We start from the raw sequence: 21,850 nt of genomic DNA on the forward strand, positions 1-21,850 counted from the left end.
CTCACAGGAAATGTTTCTTCAGGTGTAAGGGAAAGCTACATTTGTTTCCAATTCCCAACGATGCAAACATCAGGCTTAAGTGGTTGGAGTTCCTGATCCCCTACCAGTAAAATAAATATATTTTAATCTGTCAACAGCATTTCACACTGGACTGTTTTGTGAACATGGGCCAGTATGCAACTGGACTAGCCGACAAACTGTTGCTGAAGCCTGATGCCTTTCCAATGTTACTTGGTCGTGTTGAAGAGTCAGAAGAGCAAGCAGTAAGTAACAATTCATCAGTATCCTAACTGTGTTTATCTTGTGTAAGTCATGGAACAAAAGCAGTTGTCTGTGTAACATTATAGAGCGTATAAATGGTGCGCCGTTGCTAATAGCCATTTCCCCCTATAATCAGTGTGTCTACCCAGGTTTTTTAAAACATCGGTAGTCCCGCAAAAAACATGTAATGAGCACATTGATGCACAAAATCCAAAGAAATACATCTGGAATAGGGTCAGACTCTGGAAGATCTAGAAAGCTTTGTGTGCTGGTTATTGTGTGTAGCTGCTTTATAGGAGTCCACAAATCAATACAAAATGAGCATAATAGGTCCCCCTTAAAGTCAATTGGTGCACTGTAGGAGAACAATCTCTCAAAGTTGAAGACCACTGAAAATGAAAGCAACAAATCGACCCTCTTATGGTAGGCAACGTACGTATGGCATCAGATACCTCTGCTATCGAATCCCTGAAAGTTTGAAGGTTAATTAAACATCAGAGTACTCAAAAAGATCTTGGGTCTTGGTTTTGTTTTAAATTGGATTCCCCTTTAATTCCTGACTGATTTTTTTAAATGTGGTGGAAGGAGGTGGGCGGATGGCTAGGGCTAAATACAATGTAGTCACTTTTTGGTGTGGGGGGGCAACTGAATTGTCAGTGGTTCTGTAACCTTCACTTTGAAGGGGAGCAGACATCCATGCTGGGTCTTAAATGAAGCAAGTCTTGAATTCAACAAGGTTCTGTTAATATGATACTGTAAGACCGTGAGGTGTGCTCTTGTAGATCCAATCCCACGTCCGCTGGCTTTGTGTCCCAACGACAACCAGTGCACATGACATTCCCTGATCTGGTCTCATTTGGATCTAGATTTTTTTTTGTCCTGCTGCTACTCTCAGCTTGCCACTCACACTGCTGGCTCGTCTTCATCGATGAAGCTGATGTTCTCCGTGGATGACCGTCCCTCTCCTGCCTCGCTCTGCCGCTCCTGCATCTCCATCTCCTGCAGGGGAGCGCCGCCCAGCCCCGTCGGCAGGTGGAAGTGAGAAGCTTGATTGGGATGGAAATCTCCAGACTTTCTGACCCATCCCGGTGAGTCCAGAGACAATGGCAGGGAGAAGAGGGAAGGACGGGGGTATGTAATGGGGGATACAATGGGGATGGATGAGGAAGGTTTCAAATGGCGGTCCCTGGGTGAGGATGCAAGAGATGGGGGGGCAGAACAGTGTGGCGGCCACGGGGGTAGAGGCATGTCCTGGGATGGAGGTGGTGGGAGCAGACCTCCTCGTACAACGCAGCTGGACGGTCGGGATAGTTGGGTTCCCCGGCAAGAGGACATGGATGAAGATGAGGAGAGGGACATGGAAAAGGATAGCGATGGTGACGGGGTGCCAGAGGCCAGCGGTGGGTGGTCCTGCGGCGAGGACATAAACATGCTGGGGGAGGTTTTGGGGCTCCGGAAAATGAGCGATTCCTCAAGAAGTCCTTCCTTTGGCGATGTGAGACTGGGGGCGTTGGACAGGGGTGGCGAGGGATGAGGCCTTTGTGGTGAATGAGAGATCGGGAGAAGGCATTGCGACAAGTCCACGCCTTCGATGTCCCCACAGTCCAACAGGGATTGATGAGTGTCTGGTCTCTGGAGGTGTGAGCATGGCGTGGCGGGAGGGGCTACCGCCAGGCTGACACTTGCGGACAATCTGCTGGCACTGCTGGGAGGGGGGGTCAAGTTTGGCACAGCGGCCGCCAAAATTGGTTGTGGCGGGCTTTGGAGGAGGGGCTTGAGCAGGTGTGTCATTTCCTGGAGCTCCTGGCTGAGCTGGGACACTTGTCTGGAGAGGTTATTCATCTGTGTGACAAACAAAAATATAATATAATATATGCTAATTCCTACCATCACATTGTGCAAAAGTATTGGGACATATGATCATTTAAAGGAAGTGGAACCTATACAGAAAAGGCGTGGACTTAAATTACATCCCAGAGGAGCTCCTCAACTCAAAATAGATGGTGATCTGATTGTTACTTTGAATGGATATTGCGGTATTGTTGGGCAAAATAACGCATCAGCTGTGTACAATAATCCTTCCTTTATCGCAGTTAATTGGTTGCGGACCCAACTGCGTTAAGTGAATTTCCATGAAGTAGTTTTTGTAGTTATGGCAAAATTTTTCTGAATATACTTTTTGACTTTATTAGAACCATCTAGACATGAAATAACACTTTTACATTCGTATTATGGAATGTAGTAAATAATCAGAGAAGATTTAATGGCTAATTAAATTTAATGGCTTACACTGTATCTGTATTTTTGTTAGCTTAGTCATTTTTATGGTGAAAAATGCTTAATCTGGGCATTAATTTGACTAATAATGGACCGTTGTCAACCGCAAAACAGCGATCATTTATGAATAAATTAATGTTTGGAGAATACAGTATCTTAAAGGACACACAAGAATCTGTGTGCTTGTCCAAAAATAGTATAGACATATCGTCTACCCAGAAATGCTATTTTTGAGCTACTGATTTGGAGCCAGTCACCATAAGGACTCGCTCCTTGCAACACTGCATTTTCTAGCATTTGGATCATTCTCGCTCACCATCACTGTGAGTGCTGCTATATTAGAGAGCTACGCGCTCCCCTGTCGCCTGTCTTAACACAATATTATGGAATTTTGTGTAGACTTCAGCTGGTTGTGCAGCTACCGAAGTAACGCATGTGTAAGTAGATAACGCTATAGTAGTGCATTTCACATATTCATATAAATAACATAACCTAATAAATCCTAAATTTCACCATTTGATAGTTACTCCAGACTCTATTCACTGTGCAATATCTGATCAACCTCCACATGCAATATTAAGGCTCTAAATGCAATATATTAAGTTCTATGTGAAGTATTTCTATAATGCCACATACTAACTCACTAGCAAGATCTCAGTGTATAGACTGGTCATATATCTCATCTCGTTTCATATTATCGGCATACTGTATTTGTATATAACTCTGGGTAAAACTGTTGATTTTGTTAATACTTGGGTTGTTTATATTGTTTATTTTTCTATATTGTGTATTTTGTACTGCTTAACTGATTCTGTACTCTTGCTGCTGTGCAATACAATTTTCCCCACTGAGTGACAAATAAAGGCTTATCTTATCTTGATAGGATGTAGTGTAAAACATGTATATATAGTGTATACACAACATAATGATCACCCGTAACACACGTAGTATTCGTACATGAAATTTAGGGCCTGTTTTGGGGGATCTTAGTGTTTCAAAGACATTGGGACACCTGGCCATTCAAACTACAGGATGTGCAACCTTTATAGAAAACAAATGGTCATGCAACACTTTCCTGAGGAATTCCACCCCTCAAAATAAACAAAGAAATAAGTGGTATTTTCCTAATGGCCAAAATGTCCCAAAACACAACAACTCACCTCTTCTGTTAACTTGTGCACACTCTGCTTAATCTCAGATGACTCCCGGTTGGCTACACAGACACACACACACACACACACATACAGTGTTATGTTCTGAATCCTCAACAGACCAGTGGTTGTTCAGGTACTGTAGTGTTACTTGGATACGGGGAGGGCGGTGCTGCAGGTGACATGCTGGGGCTGAACTCAAACTTCTGGGATGACATGGAACTGTTCTCCGTTTCGATGCCATCCACAAACCTGCAGCAGATGCATGAAAAATGATAGAATTACAACTTCATAAAAACAAACCACACAATAAAGCTGTATTAATCCATACGAAAAAACGTTTAATGACCCCTCAGTCTTCCAATCCCACAACTGCTGCAGAAAGGAGTAGGAAGAAGCAAATCATATTTAATCCTATCCCTCATCATTTTCACGTCAGTTGCAATACATTTGTTCACCTCCTGTTTTTTACACATGCTTTTTGCCCTTTGTAAATACCTCTGCAAGTGTTGGGACAGTATAACAATGAAATGATAGTGAAGGTTTATACTTACTGTAAGGAAACTACAACCTAAATAACAGTAATAACTGACATATACACAGTAAATAGTTGACGATCATAACTTGATAATGAGAGACTACAGATGATTTATTCAGTAGTGACTTGTTTCTTGCCACTTTATGTTGTATAGTTTTAATGTGAGCTTTCCATGTCATATTCTCATCTATTATAACCCCAAGAAATGTATTTTCGTTTACACTGTCAACCTCCATGCCATCAATTTGTGTTTGCACCTACCTATCGTTTTTGCATGTAGCAAATAGCATGATTTTAGTTTTACTTAGGTTCAGGGATAGTGTGTTTTCATCCAACAATCTTTAGGGCTTTAGTGACTTTACAGATATTGTTTGTATATAGATTGAACAGTTTTGGTCCCAGTATTGATCCCTGGGGTACTGTGCTGTTTGCTAAGTAACTTTTAATGCTCTTCTGTACCTTTCTAATTTTGTAAGAGGGATATTGTGATTGATTGTGTCGAAGGCCGTTGTTAAATCCATAAATGTTGCAGCTGCACTCTTTCTGTGGTCTATACTAAAATTGATGTGGTTTTTTTTGTCATGTTAGTGAGGAACATGGCGTTGGGATTCCTTTCTATCATTTCATTCCTTTCCTGAACTGGAGGGAAATTTGGGATCTTTTCTTCCAGTTCCGGTCCAATATTCACAAAGTAGTTACTGAACTTTTCAACTACCTCAATCATATTATTATTTTTGACATTTCCATACGGATGCACGGTGGCGATTGGTTAGCACGCTGGCCTCACAGCTGGGAGATCTGAGTTCAATTCCACCCTCAGCCACCTCTGTGTGGAGTTTTGGAGTTTGCATGTTCTCCCCATGTATGCATGGATTTTGTCCAGGTACTCCGGTTTCCTCCCACATTTCAAAAACATGCTAGGTTAATTGGCGACTCCAAATTGTCCATAGGTATGAATGTGAGTGTGAATGGTTGTTTGTCTATATGTGCCCTGTCCAGGGTGTAGCACGCCGCTCACCTGAAGATAGCTGGGATAGGCTCGAGCACCCCCGCGACCCTCGTGAGGATAAACGGTAGAAAATGAATGAATGAATATACAAATGGTTAACAAGGAAGCTATGCATGGGATGCATGACGCTAATGGCTGGCAATGCTGAAGCAGTCTATGGTAGCATAACACTTGTTAGAATATGGTGTGTAATGTTTCCAGAATTTAATTGATGGCAAATGTACGAAATGTACCGTCGAACTGCAGCCCATCTCTGGTGCAGTGGCCTTTTGGGTTGCCATGGAAACTAGACTATTATATTGCCTCATCAGCTGCAATGTGAGCCCCTCAATGGTTCTGTTTACTTGCCCCAGCCAGTCAACATCAATGAATTGTGTGTGTGTGTTACCTGGGGCTGAGCTCAGCGGGCGCGCCGCTGAAGCTGACCACAGGTATCTGCAGGGTCGTGGGGCGGGGTTGCTCAGTGGGGGCACGGAAGGGTCTGGGCGGAAGCAGAGGGGAGCGCAGTGGCGAGTTGAGCCCCCTGCTGAGGCGCAGTGGGGACCGGGGCGCGCGGGATATCAAGTTCTGCTCCTCGTCACCCTCCTCGTCTTCCCGGATGGAGGGGAGCTTCTTCACCAAGCCGCCGTTGCTTTCCCAGTCGGCCTGACGCAGAAACACACAAAGAGATTAAGACTGGTAAATGTGTCTGCAGAGCGATATCTCACTTTGCCAACAAAGTACTGTACTCAACTGATGGTTGGCAAACAGCATTTGCTTGTGCCAGTAGGTGGCAGACAAGCACTGCTTTATCTTTTACATAAATAGGAATTTCATATGAACGCTCATTAACCACAATATTAGGTACTATCCACTATCCAATGCAAGGAAAACTCTGCCATCGTAAAGATATAATGATGCTGATTTTGAGTTGTTACAATGCAATACATCCCATAATTCAATTCTCTGATGATTAAAATAACACAAGAACATCACTAAAAACACAAAATATGCTGGATATCAGTAGAATAATACATACATTTAATTTTCTGACTTTATTTTTATAGTAAAATCAAATAAAATGTTTGCTTAACAGCAAGTTTTGTACTTCAAAATAGAAGCAATGACTAATAATAGTTTCATTCCATATCTTATCATGCACGCATATTCTCATTTGAGTCCCTCCGTCTTCATTCCTCATCTTTGCCTGCTCAGCATCCTATTGTTCATCTCCCATCTCCTCCCCCACGCCACCTCCTCGCCCCCTCCGATTCGTCCTCCTGTGGCACAGTAATTTATTTTTAGCCCCTCTTGTTCTAATTTTAGTTCGCGGCTCCAGAGGCATCCGAGGGACCCTGCATGTGCGGTTGAGTGTGCACTCGCCTGATGGTTGGCGTGCCAATCGTGCGTCTGCATAATTCTATTGTGCAGGGCTGTGCATATACAGCACGTGTTATATAGCGGGGTGTGCACTTGACTTTCTGTCTGGCAGCGCCTTTGCAAGTCAATGGTGGGTTGTACGGTACTCAGACGTCTCAATGGACATAACATTAGGTACACCTGCACCACCTAATGAATCGAATAAAATGAATTCTGCCTGTGCAAAGACAATAAAGTTCACTTTTGATTGACGCAGTCAGAGAGAAGTGGAAAAGAACATTTATTATTTACAATTATTTATCAATCAATGCATCTCTACGCTCATCCATCATACTCTAGGCCTGTATATACAGTCCATCCCTTTATACGCCCACTCACTCATCCATGCATACATCTCGCCCCTCATCCATTGACACAGACAGTATATACAGCATGTATCGATTCATATATCCTCCACACATATGTACTGTTTGTACATCCATATGTACATCTATCCATACATCTCTCCAGTCATCCATCCATACTGTACTTATAGGTTATCACATGGTTTGTCTGGTATCAGGCCAGGTATCATGCCCCCAAGTGCCAGTATCAGCCCGAGACCGAAGGTCACGTACCTTACGTATCACGTACTATTTAATATTTACTATTATACTAATATTTACTACTATTTACTATTTTACTCCCGGCGAAAGACAAATAGGGAAAATAGCAAACAGAATATTAGAAATGGAACGTTTTATCACCATTAATGAGGAGGACACTCTTGAAATGATCGAAAAAACTAAAAATGCAAATACAAGTCGGAAAACCAAGGGTCGACCTCAAGCTTTTTTCTGAATGGCTCATCAACTGCAAGAATGAACGAAGACTGATAGAAAGTATTCCCCCGCCTGAGTTAGACAAATACGTGTCTATGTTTATTTTATCAATCAGAAAAGAAAATGGGGATGAATACGAGCCTGATTCTCTCAAATCAAAATTCAACTCTCTGGCACGTTACATGATGGAAAAACGAAAGCTAAACTTCCTGTGTTTACACTGTTTAGATATAATACATGTGATAAACTGAAAATTTTCTGGAAACAAAATGGTCTTTTGATTTTGATCAGACCCAGTATCATGCCCCCTAACCTATATGTACTGCACATTCACCCATCTATATGTCCACCCATCCATACATACCATCCATCCATCCTGATGCCCATCAATCTATGCACAGACACACAAACACACACATCAGTTATCCAGCTATCCATACAGCCACCTCCTCATTAATGCATCCTTTTATCCATCCATACAGTATAGTGGTCATCCTACGCAAGTAAAAGAGACCACACATCCCCACTGATTGAGAGTTATGTCAGGCATTGCTAGCTAGCAAGCTAAAAGCCCTGGGCTCCCAACCCACTGACCATCACGGCTTTTGAGGTGTCGGGGAGTGAGGTTTACTTAATGTTCTAACACACAACTAAGCTAGCTGGCAGCTGTTACATACCCATGCATCCACACCCATTCATGTAGTAGACATACAGTACCTAATGCTGTGACTGGTGAGTGTGTGTTGGACTTTTAAGTGTTGTTGTTACTACCAGCCCTAGCGTGCATAAATAAGCAATACAAAAGCCAAATCCTTCTCCTCAGCTGTCCTCCACATGTGCCCTTGCGGACAAAAGCTCAGTCATGTCATGTGTGTGAGTTGGAGTGGACTCTGCAGTAAAAAAAGCACTGCAGTAGAAGAGGAAGAGGAGAAAAACAAAGCTCGCCAAAGTGCACAGTCTTCCTCCACCTACGCGGCTGGCTGGTCTATTTTTACCCGTCGTGATCCAATCTTAGCAGCAGCTGCAGGGGACAGCCAGCCAGGGAGAGCCCGTGCTCCCCCCCCCCATTCTATTTTTAGCAGCAGAAGGCTTCAAACAGCAGCAGCGAGCTATTCTGGGCTCCCACTGCTGCTGCTGCTGCTGCACCCGTTATGCTGTTTGTGTGTCTGACTGCACACTGTGGTGTCAACATTCACGCGTGTGTGTAGTAAACTCATGTTAGCCAAGTCATGCATAGCTTTCATCCACCAAAGAGACCTCCTCTTAAGGTGAGCGTCACCTGAGGCCTTTATTTTGCATGTTGGAGGCTGCACGTGGAAGTGTGTGATTGTGCATTCATAAGCACACACACCTCCCGCATAGCAACACACCCTAAGCACGTGTCCCTGTCTATACACTAATTCACATTTTCGTTGTCGTTCGGTCCAGGCGCTTTATGCATATGCTTAAAGGTGATATTACAATTTTTGTCTCCTCTATTTACACATTGTATTTTTGAATATTTAAGAATACATTTATTTAATGACATCCACTTATTAATAAATTAATGAATTAAGGTGTACTGGTCAGTGACATATTTTTACACTTATATGATGGTTAGGAATGCAGAAATGTTAATAAAAGGTTTTAAGATGGCAACAGTTTGACCCTGGAACAGATGATTTCCATTATTTCCTAGTCATCATACAGTATATGACGACCCTTAACTCCACCCACATTAGTAGTTCTTTACCTTAGGGAACAGGAAATGATATCAAGGAGATCAACAAGTAGTGCAAATAAGGTAACTTTCAATGTAAATAACACTTACACTCAATGGCCACAAGAGGCAGTCTTATTTTATTCGCTTACATTCCTTGTTTTAGCTTTTCCCAAACAAAGCCATCGTGTTTCAAAGATTACATTAAGAACTTACGTCGCTGCCGTGTCCGTCACGCAAATTGTAGGTGAGGTCGTGCTGGATCTCGCCGATGAACTTCTGGGCGTACTCCGGGTAGAGTCTCAGCACCTCTCTGAGGCCCTTCAGGCTGATGTACTGAAGGTCACAGTAGGTCAGCGCCTTGACATTGGCGTTGGTTTTGATCACCTGCTCCTTGGTCAGAGAGTCTGAGCCGATCAAGTCGCCTTTACCTGGATAGCCATATACACACACTCTCTTAATAGGAGTTAAGTATGTTAACTTTAAAGGTTGTCATATGGTGTTGGATGGAGGGAAGAACATATTGATTGATGGAGGTGTGGAGAGTTAAATGGGTAGATGAATGGAAAGCTGAATGTACTAATAGAAGAATAGATGTATAAATGGATGGATGGGTAGCTGAAGGACTGAGGGGGTGCTACCATAGAGGGGGGAGGAACGAAAGAAGGGTGATGGCGCGTGGAGGAGGAAGAAGTGTGATCAGGCGAGGTGGCAAGAGGAAGTGAGGAGGGAGGTGGTGACAGACAGCCATGATGGGAGAGGTGGAGGGGGGGCGATATAATAACAGCCAAACATCTTGTAGAAGCTTTTCCTTCCATCTGTTCTCTCTCTCTCTCTCTCTTATCCACCATCACCCCCACCACACACACTTTTTGTCACACAGATGACAAGCAGCGCCTCAGCAGCTTCGGGGGGAAATCTGGCCTTAATAATCACCCCAATTTCTTTTTAATTGTTAGACTTATTTGCAGACGAATCTCCTAAAGTGACACTTTGCAGAGCGAAAATGTCTCGTGTCTGCGTGTGTGTGAATTACATTACTTTTTTTTCTTGTCAGTTTCAGCCTTTTTTTTCTACTATTGTTTTTTGCGCTGAAACTGCATTTTGTCACCATCCAATGAAAAGCAGGCCACATCTCGGACCCCATAAAAGCACTTTTGCAAGCTGTCAAGGATATACCCAGGCGGTGCTCTAACATGCTGTGGTGCTGTAACCCTGAAGTGTGAGGCTAATTTAGGCAGAAGTATGAAGAAAGCAATTTCCAAACAAGGCAGAAAAAAACATGATGAAGCAGAAATAACAAATCATTAATAGGTATTTTAAAAATCAATAAAAGGTACAATTGTTAAATATGATATTATACAGCACACAGTAGATTCCACACAAAGAACACAAGAAAGTGTGCTTTTTTTGATAAATATGAACTTTTTAGGTGACATAAAATGTTTATTTGTGTGTAGACATGGGTCTAAAATGCATCAATACTAAGGTTTTCAAATATAGTTTTAAAAATGTAAACTTGTCGGGTTCAATGGTCAAATGGCACTTTTATCTGTCCAGAAATAATTAATGAATGCCTTAAAACCGTCAAAGATGATTTCCCTAATTTTGGTAAAAGCATTTTGATGAAGTCATTTCTTGTAGTTGGGTTTCCAATCCTGGAAGCGCTACAGTGATTTATGAGCACGGTGGGAGTCAATGTAGACTGCTGTAAAGGTTAGAGCATCGATCATCAACCCTCCATCCATTAAGATGTCTATGTATGTGCCTGTCTTGATAAAGTTAATGGAAAGGGCAGGATTGGAGATACAAAAAAAGAGAAAAGTATATGTTGTCTTGTTGACTGGTGTGGGTTGTTTCCTTGCCGGGATTAATGCCTTAACAAGAATGATACGGACTAGGCGAAATTGGCACATTTGGATCAGCACCAAAATGTACATCTTTCAAAGAGACACATCTCTTGTAGTGTGAATGTGAGTGTGAATGTTTATATGTGAATGTTTATATTTTAACGATTGGCTAGTGACCAGTCCAGGGTGTAAAACGCCACCTGCCTGAACTCAGCTGGGATAGGCTTCACTGTACGCGTGACAATATTTCTCATTTAGAGAAGAAGCTTAACCGTGTTGTGGGTCGCATCAAGGGACATCCCAGTACGTTGCGTGTAGCACGGGTGGTCAAATGACCGCTATGGTGAGGGGGTTGGGGGGGTATCGTGAATGTGGGGAAAAAAAGCGGAAGTAGCTACACCCGCGGGAGAAAGTGCTACATAAATACACTTATAATTCCGTAGAAAGCAGCATTGTTCAATATCCCGCTGTAAACTCCTTATTTCTAAAATCACAAATACTTAAACTTGCTGATATAGTTAATCTTCAAACAGCTAAAATAATGCATAAGGCTAAAAATAACCAATTACCTAAAAATGTCATCCAATACTTCTCTACAAGAGAGGAGAAATATGATCTCAGGGAAGAACTCAATTTGAAACACTTATATGCTAGGACTACGTTAAAAAGCCATAGCATTTCAGTATGTGGAATCAAACTATGGAATGGATTGAGTAAGACCCTCAAACAATGCACAACAATAAGCCAATTCAAGAAACAATACAAGCAGTTGATAAATATGCTAAATATGTAAAAAAAAATATAATAAGGATGAAGGGTCTTGAACCAGTCATGATGTGCTATACATATCACTATATTGACACTTACTATGGTACCGAGTATGTCATTGTATGGTCATATCACCTAGTACTTTGGTACGTAACAAAAATAAATAAATAAATAAAAACAATAAAAAAAAACTTAAACTATATTAGGAAAGCAGGAAGTGAACAAATGTAACAGTTACTGACTGCAAAAGTACCAGATGGAGGGGTAGGATTTAATAAGCTTTGCTTCTTCCTACTCCTTTTGGACATGTGGAACTGTGAACTGATTATGCGATGCATTCAATTGTAATCTGATGCATGTTCAAATGAAATAAAACCATTACCATTACCAAATGATGATGATGCCTGTATTTGTGTGAGAGATGAGGAAAGCTATGAGAAGTGGATCAAACATTTTGGTGAGCTTGTTGGGTATGGTGGGGACAGGGATCTGACCATTTCCGATTCTGGTGATGTCATAACATGCAAATTAGATGAGTGAATTCACTCTCATCACAAACTTTGGGTCATACTAATGACTTTTCTCACTTACAGTATACATTTATTTGTAACAATTTTCAAGCTACAACCCTTTTGAAATTGTAAGTGAATATTTTCTTGAAATAATCCGTGATAATGGAGTGTGTTTACTTCACAATGTACCTTCATTGTTTTCTGACTTATATCAATAAGTCTGTTTGTCCAGTCTTCTATTTTGTCATTGTTGTTTTCTTAAAAGTCATGTTAAAATATGGTATCGTCTCGTTCTCGTGGACCCAGTATCGTGTCTTGTCCCGTCTCATGAGTGTATTGTGACATCACTATAGTTTATGTAACAACGTGCAATTATGAATCAACAAGCAGATAACATTGCAGATTTCAAGCAAAGCTGTGTGCACACTCCCCAGCATTAATAATCAAACTGTTTTAATAATGTAATATTTTTTTCCATTCATTTTTAATAGCAGTGCAGTCCAGTGATGTATCAACTCTTGTGTGTTTGTGTGTCATGATCAAGATCAAATACTGGCCGTTGGCATTTGGAGATTGATCCCACTTCAACACACACGCACACACACACACGCAGCCTCACATTTGTACATGGCATTAATTCAACACATTTTGACCTTTTCGGGAACAGATGTTAGAGAGGTGAACACGTGTCACCGCTTAACACATAAACATGTGCAAACACACACATACTGTACAAGATAAAGGTGGGTGGGGGTTTCGTTGATGCCTGCTCCACACACACACACACACATACACACACTCTGAAACACCTGGAGGAAATTCATTTACACTTAATACATATATTCATAAATGTGTACACATTCATGTTATTATGTATTCTGTCTGTATATACGCCCACCACTTTGATCTGGCTTTGCTACACATCTTAAAAAAACCTGAGGTTCTGACAACTTTCTTTTAGTCCTTCGCAAAGTCCATAGCTTATTTTTCCTTAGCAAATAGGCTAACCTAGCATCATGCTAATGTGATTGTAATGTAAGCACTGTAGCTCACAAAGCTATGCTAGTGTTGTCCTACTCCTTAATGTATAATTACTGTATAGTCTATTTTACAGTACCATGTCAAATATGCATCTATTACATTGAACAAGTGCGGTGTACAGTAATCTCTCATTTATCACGGTTAATTGGTTCCAGATCCGACTGTCATAAGTGAATTTACACAAAGTAGGATTCCTTATTTATAATTGGAATATTTTCATAATTATGGCATAGAAAGCTTTTAACAGTTTAGAGCCGTCCAGACATGAAATGTCACCCTATTACAGTGTACCCTTGCTACACTGCAATTCACCTTTCATAGACTCACACGCTCATGGATTTTTTTAACAGCAATTTTGCAAGTTTTTTTTTTAAACTGTGTGTATATTGTGCTCTGTGTCCTTGTGGTGTATTAGAGCGGCCTGTCAGTGTTCTGTTGTGTCTGTTATTGTTTTACTACTGCTATCAGTAGTACATCTGTATACTCATGTGAGACTTGAAGATATGCCTAGTCATGTCCAGCTGTCTCCTCTGTAGCTGGCTTAATATAGAGCCACAGCAATCCTGATTGGCTAAGGGAGAACCCACCTGCGTTCTGATTAGCTGTAGACAATTGACAATCAGTCTACTTCATGCACAACTGCCTTTTTCCTGTTGTGTGATTGCAAGCTGCTAGCTATCACACATCACACATCTGACTGATGGCGGCTGGAGGGTGCCTGGAATACTGTATAGCAGTGGTTCCCAAACTTTTTACAGTCAAATACCCATTCAGGCATTTGACCTGAAGCCATGTACCCCCACTCCTGCACACCTGCATAACATAAACCTTATTATGTTAATTAACTTGAAATATTGAACATACGTAAATCAATGGTTCAATCATTTTATAGTCATTCTGGGTGAAAAATGTGTATTTTCCATGGTGACATTATATATAATGTCACCATGGAAAATACCACGAAAAATGTGTATTACCATGGAAAATACACATTTTGTAAACTTTATCCTATAGCACTGATAAATAGATAAGTTATCATTCGACAGATCTTCTATTCCACTCTGATGTTGACACCCTTCCCTTATAATCCATTGCAATGAATAGACTTCATTTGAGCTTCACTTTTTTGTCTTAGGATGGCTTTGGTTTAAGTCTGCATATTCATTTCATACCAAATTGACAATGACAATTGACTATGACAATTGACGTACACCTAGGGGTACACGTACCTCACTTTGGGAACCACTGCTGTATATGAATCTTCATGGAGGATGAGGAATATGCTATAACAAGGATACAACAACACTACAGCCTAATGGCACTGGGACAAGTCATGATCAGATGCGAGAATGCATGAGTTACTTAATTACACGTGTCCAATCTTGTAAGTTGATCATTAAATTTCAAACAAAATTTCAACTTTGAGAGTGTTTAATCAAGACAGAAATGTGATAAAGGGCTCTATTTTCATAGGCTAAGCGCAGACACGCCTACGCCATGGCAGCATTGCACCAACGGGGTGCGGCCAGTGCACTTTGCAATTTTCATGAGCGGTGTAGTCTGGCGCAGCGTGGCACACCACGCTTCTATCCCTCCCACCGGTACAAGTGGCAAAGAGGGAGGACAGGAGGTGATTGAGGGCATCATTTAACATACTTACCTGTCACACAACTTAACCACTGTGAACACAACAACACTCAACCTTGTGGACTCACCTAGTATGGCGAGCACGGTGTTGTCTTTCAGAACTTCCATGGAGCCTGAGCACACAAAGTAGATGGCTTGTAGGGCGTCGCCCTGCCTGATGAGGAACTCCCCGGGTGCACAGAAGGACGTTTTGATGATGAGCGAGAGCGAGCGCAGGCACCCCCTGCTGGCTGATTCGAAGAGAGGCAGTTGTAGGAGCTCCTTGTTCAGGTGCATGGCGATGTCGGCCCTCAGCTCATCTGGGAACTCCTTCAGGAGCTGCACAGAGATGGTGTTGCATTTGATGCTGCTTGGAAGATGGAAATATCCTGCATGGAGGTTAATGTGTTCCAAACAAACAAACAAGATGGCTGTCGGGTGCGATAAGCTAGTATTTGTTTGGTTTATCAGGAGATTATTTTCCTGTATTTTTTTTTATTATACTACCCATATGTCTTGATTCTCCATTTCCAAAAATGTCTTTCTTCCGGCTTCACAATCACTAAAATGGCTCAAATGTTTCAGTTTACAGTGCCATCTGTAGTTTTGGCATGCACTTGACACCTGAAAATTATAGTTGACCCCTTTTAGAAGTGTTCCAAGTCTGTATTTGCTAAAATCGTCTCACCTCACTGACGTCGATGCCGTTGTTGACTGACCAGGTGGTCTGGAAACATTCCAGCATTCGTTGCTCCAAAGCTTTGGGCAGTCGATGGACACGGATGAAATCTTTCAGGTCCTTAGTGCGAGTGTGGTAGAGTGAACGACGCGAGTACATCCGCTGGATGATGGCTGTCACGTTGCCAAACACCACAGCATGCATCAGCGCTGAGTGACATACAGGAGAAAATGGATATACTTTAATGTTGCCAGAGTACAGCTTGTCTGGCAGTATAGATTTACTATCCACTGGAAATGAGTCAACACATAGCCATTATTGTCTTGCAACACAAGTAAGTAGCAAGATATTGTGTCTTCCCTACAGTCCAGCGTGGTGGTGGTAGTGTACATGAGTACTGCTGGCACTGGGAAGCTGTGGTTCATTGAGGGAAAACATGAGCTATGACACTGTGAAGTAAAGCATGAGCACTGAGCTGAACTGGACTGCTTGGTGGAAAAGGATTTAACTGTAAAAATGGCCTCTAATGTGTCTGTAGAAAGCTGTTATGATTTTGCAGAGTGGAGACATGCACGGACAAGCCAAAAAGTGCTTTCTCCGGATCTTTGCATTGACAGGCAAATACACTTATTACTTATTAGTCAACAAACATTTGTAACCCCACAATAATGAGTCTGAGCGCACATCCCACTGAAAGAAACAGGCTTTTTTTTATTCAAGGGGATGAGTGAAGTAGAAAAGCGTTAACATAGTTTTTGAAGTGAATGCAAAGGACCACATGGGAACCCCTGAGCTCACTGTGAGGATAACATTCAGCAGGATTAATTAAGAGGTGGCCTTCACCCGGCTTCCCTCTAGCCTGTCTCTTTTAACTATCCAATTCACACTTCTCTGCAAAAAGGAACTCATTCAAAGAAATGAACAAATCAAACGATGTTAACCTTTTAACTGGAAACAAATACAAATCATACAATAATGCATTTTGAACATGTCTCATTTATACCAGAATGATAGGATAGCAAACAGGAGCACCCACTCACCTCCGATGAGCATGGTGCAGATGGAGAAAATCTTTTCCGAATCAGTGTTGGCTGATACATTTCCAAAGCCCACGCTGGTCAGACTGCTCAGTGCAAAGTAAAGTGATGTCACGTAGCTGCTGCGCATGGAAGGGCCTCCGCCCAGGACCCCAAAGCCTGTGCCTGATGTGCCTTCGCCTGCTGTCACATTGCTGGAGTTCCAGGGGCCTTGAACCCCAAACTCATTAGAGCCCGATGCTTTCCACTGGCTACTGTTGGCTGGGAGGGTGCCAGAGGAGGTGGGAAACAGGGCGGTCAGGGGTGACAGAAAGTAGGGCGTCCCCAAACGTTTGGCAAGCTCATGCAGCCAACCTGAAGAGAAAAAAAATAAAATTTGAATTTAAGTACGTGTATAATTTTAGTATGTCAAACAGAAGTGCTTGGGTGCATGTTTGTTTGCTGTATTCATAACAGTAGACTATTTCTATTCATATTATTCATACATTTAGTATGAATTATGTCATCAAATTGTAGCAGAGAGTAGTAGGTGTTTGAGGTCAGACTTACTGGACAGCAGGAATTTTTATAACCATATTTAGAATCATAATTATTTCTATTATTTCTCCCACTTACAATATATATAGAAATAGAAATGTTACTTTTTAAAGAAATATAATTGTATGGTTGTAGTTTTAGGCTGTAGTGCCATTAGGCTGTAGTGTTGTTGTATCCTTGTTATAGCATATTTCTCATCCTCCATGAAGATTCATATACAGCAGTGGTTCCCAAAGTGAGGTACGTGTACCCCAAGGTGTACGTCAATTGTCATAGTCAATTGTCATTGTCAATTTGGTATGAAACTAGATTATATAATTATTATAACCTTGACCTGATGGTGGGAACAAAAAAACAAAAAAAAAAAAATCAGGCGTTCATTTGATTTGAGGTATTTGTTTATTAGTGAGGAGACCTTTATTTGCCTAAATGAAATACTGTAATACTTAAATAAGACTTAAGTCTTTTGAATGTATTCCAACCTTTTTGTTGCTGTTGCAGAGTCTGAGTATTTGACTCTCCTACTAATCACCCATCAACAACACCCCATGAAAGTGCCAACAAACCCGCTAATCCCGATGAGGAGGAGAATTTTCAAAGTGAAAGGGCGGGAAGCAAGCGGCGAAGGAGGACAGATGAATAATTGAGCGAGAGAGTGTTTGAGAATGAATGTGTGTGACGCGGCAAAGCCAGGCTTAGCTTCTGTGACTACACAACATGAGAGAGGAAGAGGAATCATACAATATGGATGCAGGCGCCCATTGATCTGCGCACCAGGCCCGTATACAGTAGCTCGCTAGCCCGTTTGCTCGAAAACCATCTTGGGAAAGGACGAGGGAAGAGATGCCAGGCTCCTTATGAGTTGTATTCAAAATGCATTGGAAGACATGCTAGCATTACATGCAACACAGATACAAAGTTTTATAATCATGAAACAACTGGTCAATGGCTTATGGATTATTAGTTACCCATGTCTCTGCAAAGAAATGTTACTTTACCTTTCCGTTGGGTTTTGCTACTTCATGTGTTAGTTGAGGATAAGTGGTATAAAGCGTTTACTCATCAGTAAACAGCAAGCAACAACCATTTAACAACAACCCAGTTGCTAACAACAATCACATGACCCGGGAACAGCAAAATGAGCCCCTCAAAGTAAACTTGTGATAAAGGCTGTAATACATTTTTTTTCTGCATATAAACAATGCACTCAGAGCCTACCTATGCCAACAGTGTTATAAGGCAATGAAGGCTAGAAATCGGATGTAATAAAATTATTCAATCTATTCAATTATCACTAGCATATTCATATTTTTAAATTGGAAAAAATCATGGCATTATAGTGCCTCATCATGAGCTCCACTTGACCAACAGTTGGCGAATACAGTTCCTTTGCTGGATAAATGGTACAATAAATGGTATGTTCAGGTGATAATATCATATCTACTTGTCATGAGCAAACAGGAAATCAACCCCTCGCCTTATCATCATTTCACAGCAAATCTTTATAGTTGAAAGTGTAAGGTGTATGCAGCGTTCTGTGAGAGCTTTGTCCGACTCTCAGGGGAGCTTTCCATGGTTCTGAACTCATCTGACCCAGAGATGGGAACTTTACCATTTGCTTGAGGGATGTGTGAATGAAGAAGTATGAGTCCATTTTTGTGAAGAAGAAACAAGATGACTAAGCGTTACTGCCTCTAGACTCTATTAGCAGCTACTGTCAGTAGACACTTTAGTTGTAGCTAATAATATACAGGTAAGATGCTGCATTTTAACATGTAAAAAGACTTAACTGACCAATGTCCCAGGATCCAGGACTTTCTATCTCTCTCCGACCGATGAAGTACCAGACGCAGGCCATCCAGTGCGCTAGCAGCGCGAACATGGACATGAGCAGGGTTAGGACCACGGCGCTGTACTGGGAGTAGCGCTCTAACTTCTGCAGCAGGCGCAGCAAGCGAAGCAGACGCACTGTCTTCAGCAGGTGGACGCCAAAGTACTGCACAGACATAATCGTGTCAAATTCAAGGAAATTGTCTCGTTTCACACTCAAAAATGAGTACTAAACTCACATTAAAAAGTTATGAGCCGGTCAAAGCCAATGACACCAAAATCATGTTCCTATTTTATGCTATTACTTATGATTTTTTTATCAGCTACCTTAAATGTTCCAATTAACGCCTCTATTAATTTAACTGCAGAGTTTCCTATACTGGCTGTAGGTAACACCCTGATGTACTTAAAAAAAATAACTACACAAGATGTCAGTAATTGCATCTGAAATATCATGACAACCACCCAGCAGTTTTATCTACCTCTGCATTCACTTTAAAATGTTTTTGTTGTGCTTCTGTTGTTTGCAATGAACTCATAAGGGGTGTCAGTGTTAACGGAGCAGTTTGCTCCTTACCTCTATTACCACATTGGTTCTGTTGCTGCCGCTTTGTGCAATAAATTACTATGTGGTCGTAGAGAGGCACCTTTTCCTTTCCACTTTCTTATGCACTCCAAATCATTGGTAAAGTTGTTATTTAAAGATAAAGTTTTTATATATACTTTAATGATTTCACATTTCAGAAACAAACCCACAAAATGGTGGCCAAAACGTAGCCATTTAAGACATAAATAACTCTTGGTCATGTGTGCTGCTATAAATGAGTTCCGAAGGGGTGCTGAGTAGAGGGGAAGTTGCAGCAAGGGACGACATGGCGTGGGTTACACGCAACAGTAGCCATTGTGAGATAAATCAAACCGGCAATAAAAGTCTGTCGTTTCAGTGTGTTTGTATGTCAGTAATATTGCTGACATCTAGTGACCAATGTGAAGACTTCACATCATTTACCTTCTATTCAGCCTTATCATTTAGCCATTTATATGTTGTAAATGCTTAAAAAAATCATAAAACTGGCGTTGATATACATATGTATTACTAATAAGAGACTGAAATCAACCACACAACAGCATAATTTGTTAATTAAACTCACCACGCTGACATTGAAAGCATACAGGAGGTCAAAGGGCAGGGCTGCAATGAGGTCCACAAAGAGCCACGTGGTGACGTAGTGAACGCAGATGGAGCGAGCGTCGTACACCACTTGGCCTGACGTGCTCACAAATGTGGTTCGAAAGTTCAACACAATGTCTGACACAAAGAGAGAAAGCAAAATGACGTGTAATACTAAAAACAACACATCTCTCACTACTCATGCTTTTATACACTGATGCATAACATAGCATGTTGGCTTCAGTGAGGAGGTCAAGGATTTGAATCTCCGTTCGGAGGTGTGGAATTTGCAGGTTCTGCCCGTGCTTAGGTTTCCTCCCACATCCCCAAAACATTTCAGTTTAACTGGAGACTGTAAATTAGGTGTGAATGGTTGCAGTATATGTGCCCTGTGATTGGTGCACAAGTAGCCAAACATAAAAGAAAATTTGTCTCGAAGACCAAGCAGGCAAAAATTATAACAAAATAATCTGACTCAACAAAAACTCACATTATGAGCCTTGTTCTTGTTAACAAAAATGAACAAATGAAAGATTGTCCCATGACACGTCTCAGTTCATTGTGGTATTGACACTCAAAACGCTGGCTCGATTAGTTCTGACAAATGGCATATCGACTGACAGAAGGTCCGTAATAAAGTTGTGGGTGGCTGGTGTAATTTGATTTGCAAGCGGACAATTCTCCACTTATGGGCGATGGTTCACATTTCCTTCAGTTGGACGAGGAACAAAGAGGCTTTCTCAGAAATGACTTTAGACCATAAGATGTAATGTTGAGTGGTGCTCATGCTCATGTCCTTCCTCTGATGCAAATCTCTCATGACAAAAAACTTTACTAATGATAGACAAAGTCTATCTATTCTCAAATAGGAGGGTAGGGTGAGGCGTTGGGGTGGCACAGGGGCTGGAGGAGGACGTTCACTATCAGTGCTATCTGCTCCCGCTAAACGCTTCTAATGCTTCTACAGTTTCTATAGAAATTCCTCGTTTATGGCGGTAACGCGGTTCTGACGTGAACACATCAGACTTGTGGACAGGAAGTGAGTGGAGTTGAGTTTTAGCTGCATTACGGCCACATGAAATTTCAATCAGAATGTAGCGAGGGATGACTGTGCTTGCCAGGTCAGCAGACAGATGACAATTTCTTTACTTTGAACACTAAACATAGAGAAATAAAGCATGTCAATTATGATTTACATTAATTTACACCTATATGTACAAATGATCAGAGCGGCCACTAACGAGGTGTTTTTTCAATGCGCAGGCGTACTACCTATCATTACGCAGGACAACCACATTGTAGCCATCACCAAGGGACACACCCACCAGGGACATAAACAGCCAAACTTCACTCCTAAATGTTAGAACTGAAGAAGCTTTTTGGATGAAAGGGTGAAACCCTCTTCAGCAAACAAAAACAATCCAATTGCCTTGATTCAACCTATACAGTCTGTGAATTACCATGACATGGATAACCGAGTATCTACATCAGGGGTCTCAAACTCAATTTACTTGGGGGCCACTGGAGCTAGGGACTGGGCGAGACTGGGCCGCATCAGGTTTTCCCCCCAAAACAACCCAACAAAAAATGCATTTATTAAAAACAGAAAAATGAATAAACTTTGCTTTGGTTTCGATTTTCTACAAGAAAAGCTCTGATAAAACATTCCACTGTTCTCAAATAT

At 41.5% G+C, this 21,850-nt stretch overlaps 1 protein-coding gene across 2 annotated transcripts in view; it reads right to left on the reverse strand.

Annotated features, from left to right (window-relative positions):
• Positions 1-793: 793 nt before the first annotated feature.
• The window catches only part of kcnh3 (potassium voltage-gated channel, subfamily H (eag-related), member 3), an 84,230-nt gene continuing 63,173 nt past the window's right edge, over positions 794-21,850 (reverse strand). For both annotated transcript variants that reach the window (XM_078795498.1, XM_058081687.2), the window contains 10 exons: positions 20,147-20,304; positions 18,960-19,161; positions 16,632-16,982; positions 15,601-15,800; positions 15,002-15,251; positions 9,332-9,546; positions 5,625-5,881; positions 3,841-3,941; positions 3,699-3,751; positions 794-2,103 (listed from right to left, as the gene is read on the reverse strand). In XM_078795498.1, the coding sequence (XP_078651624.1) occupies positions 1,165-2,103; positions 3,699-3,751; positions 3,841-3,941; positions 5,625-5,881; positions 9,332-9,546; positions 15,002-15,251; positions 15,601-15,800; positions 16,632-16,982; positions 18,960-19,161; positions 20,147-20,304 (2,726 nt within the window). In that variant the 3' untranslated portion in view covers positions 794-1,164. The remainder of the gene's footprint in view (positions 2,104-3,698; positions 3,752-3,840; positions 3,942-5,624; positions 5,882-9,331; positions 9,547-15,001; positions 15,252-15,600; positions 15,801-16,631; positions 16,983-18,959; positions 19,162-20,146; positions 20,305-21,850) is intronic.

The sequence above is a fragment of the Doryrhamphus excisus genome, linkage group LG12 (genome assembly GCF_037039965.1).
Source record: "Doryrhamphus excisus strain RoL-2023G ecotype Guam linkage group LG12, RoL_Dexc_Guam_v1.1, whole genome shotgun sequence".
In the NCBI taxonomy this organism is placed as follows: Eukaryota; Metazoa; Chordata; class Actinopteri; order Syngnathiformes; family Syngnathidae; genus Doryrhamphus; species Doryrhamphus excisus.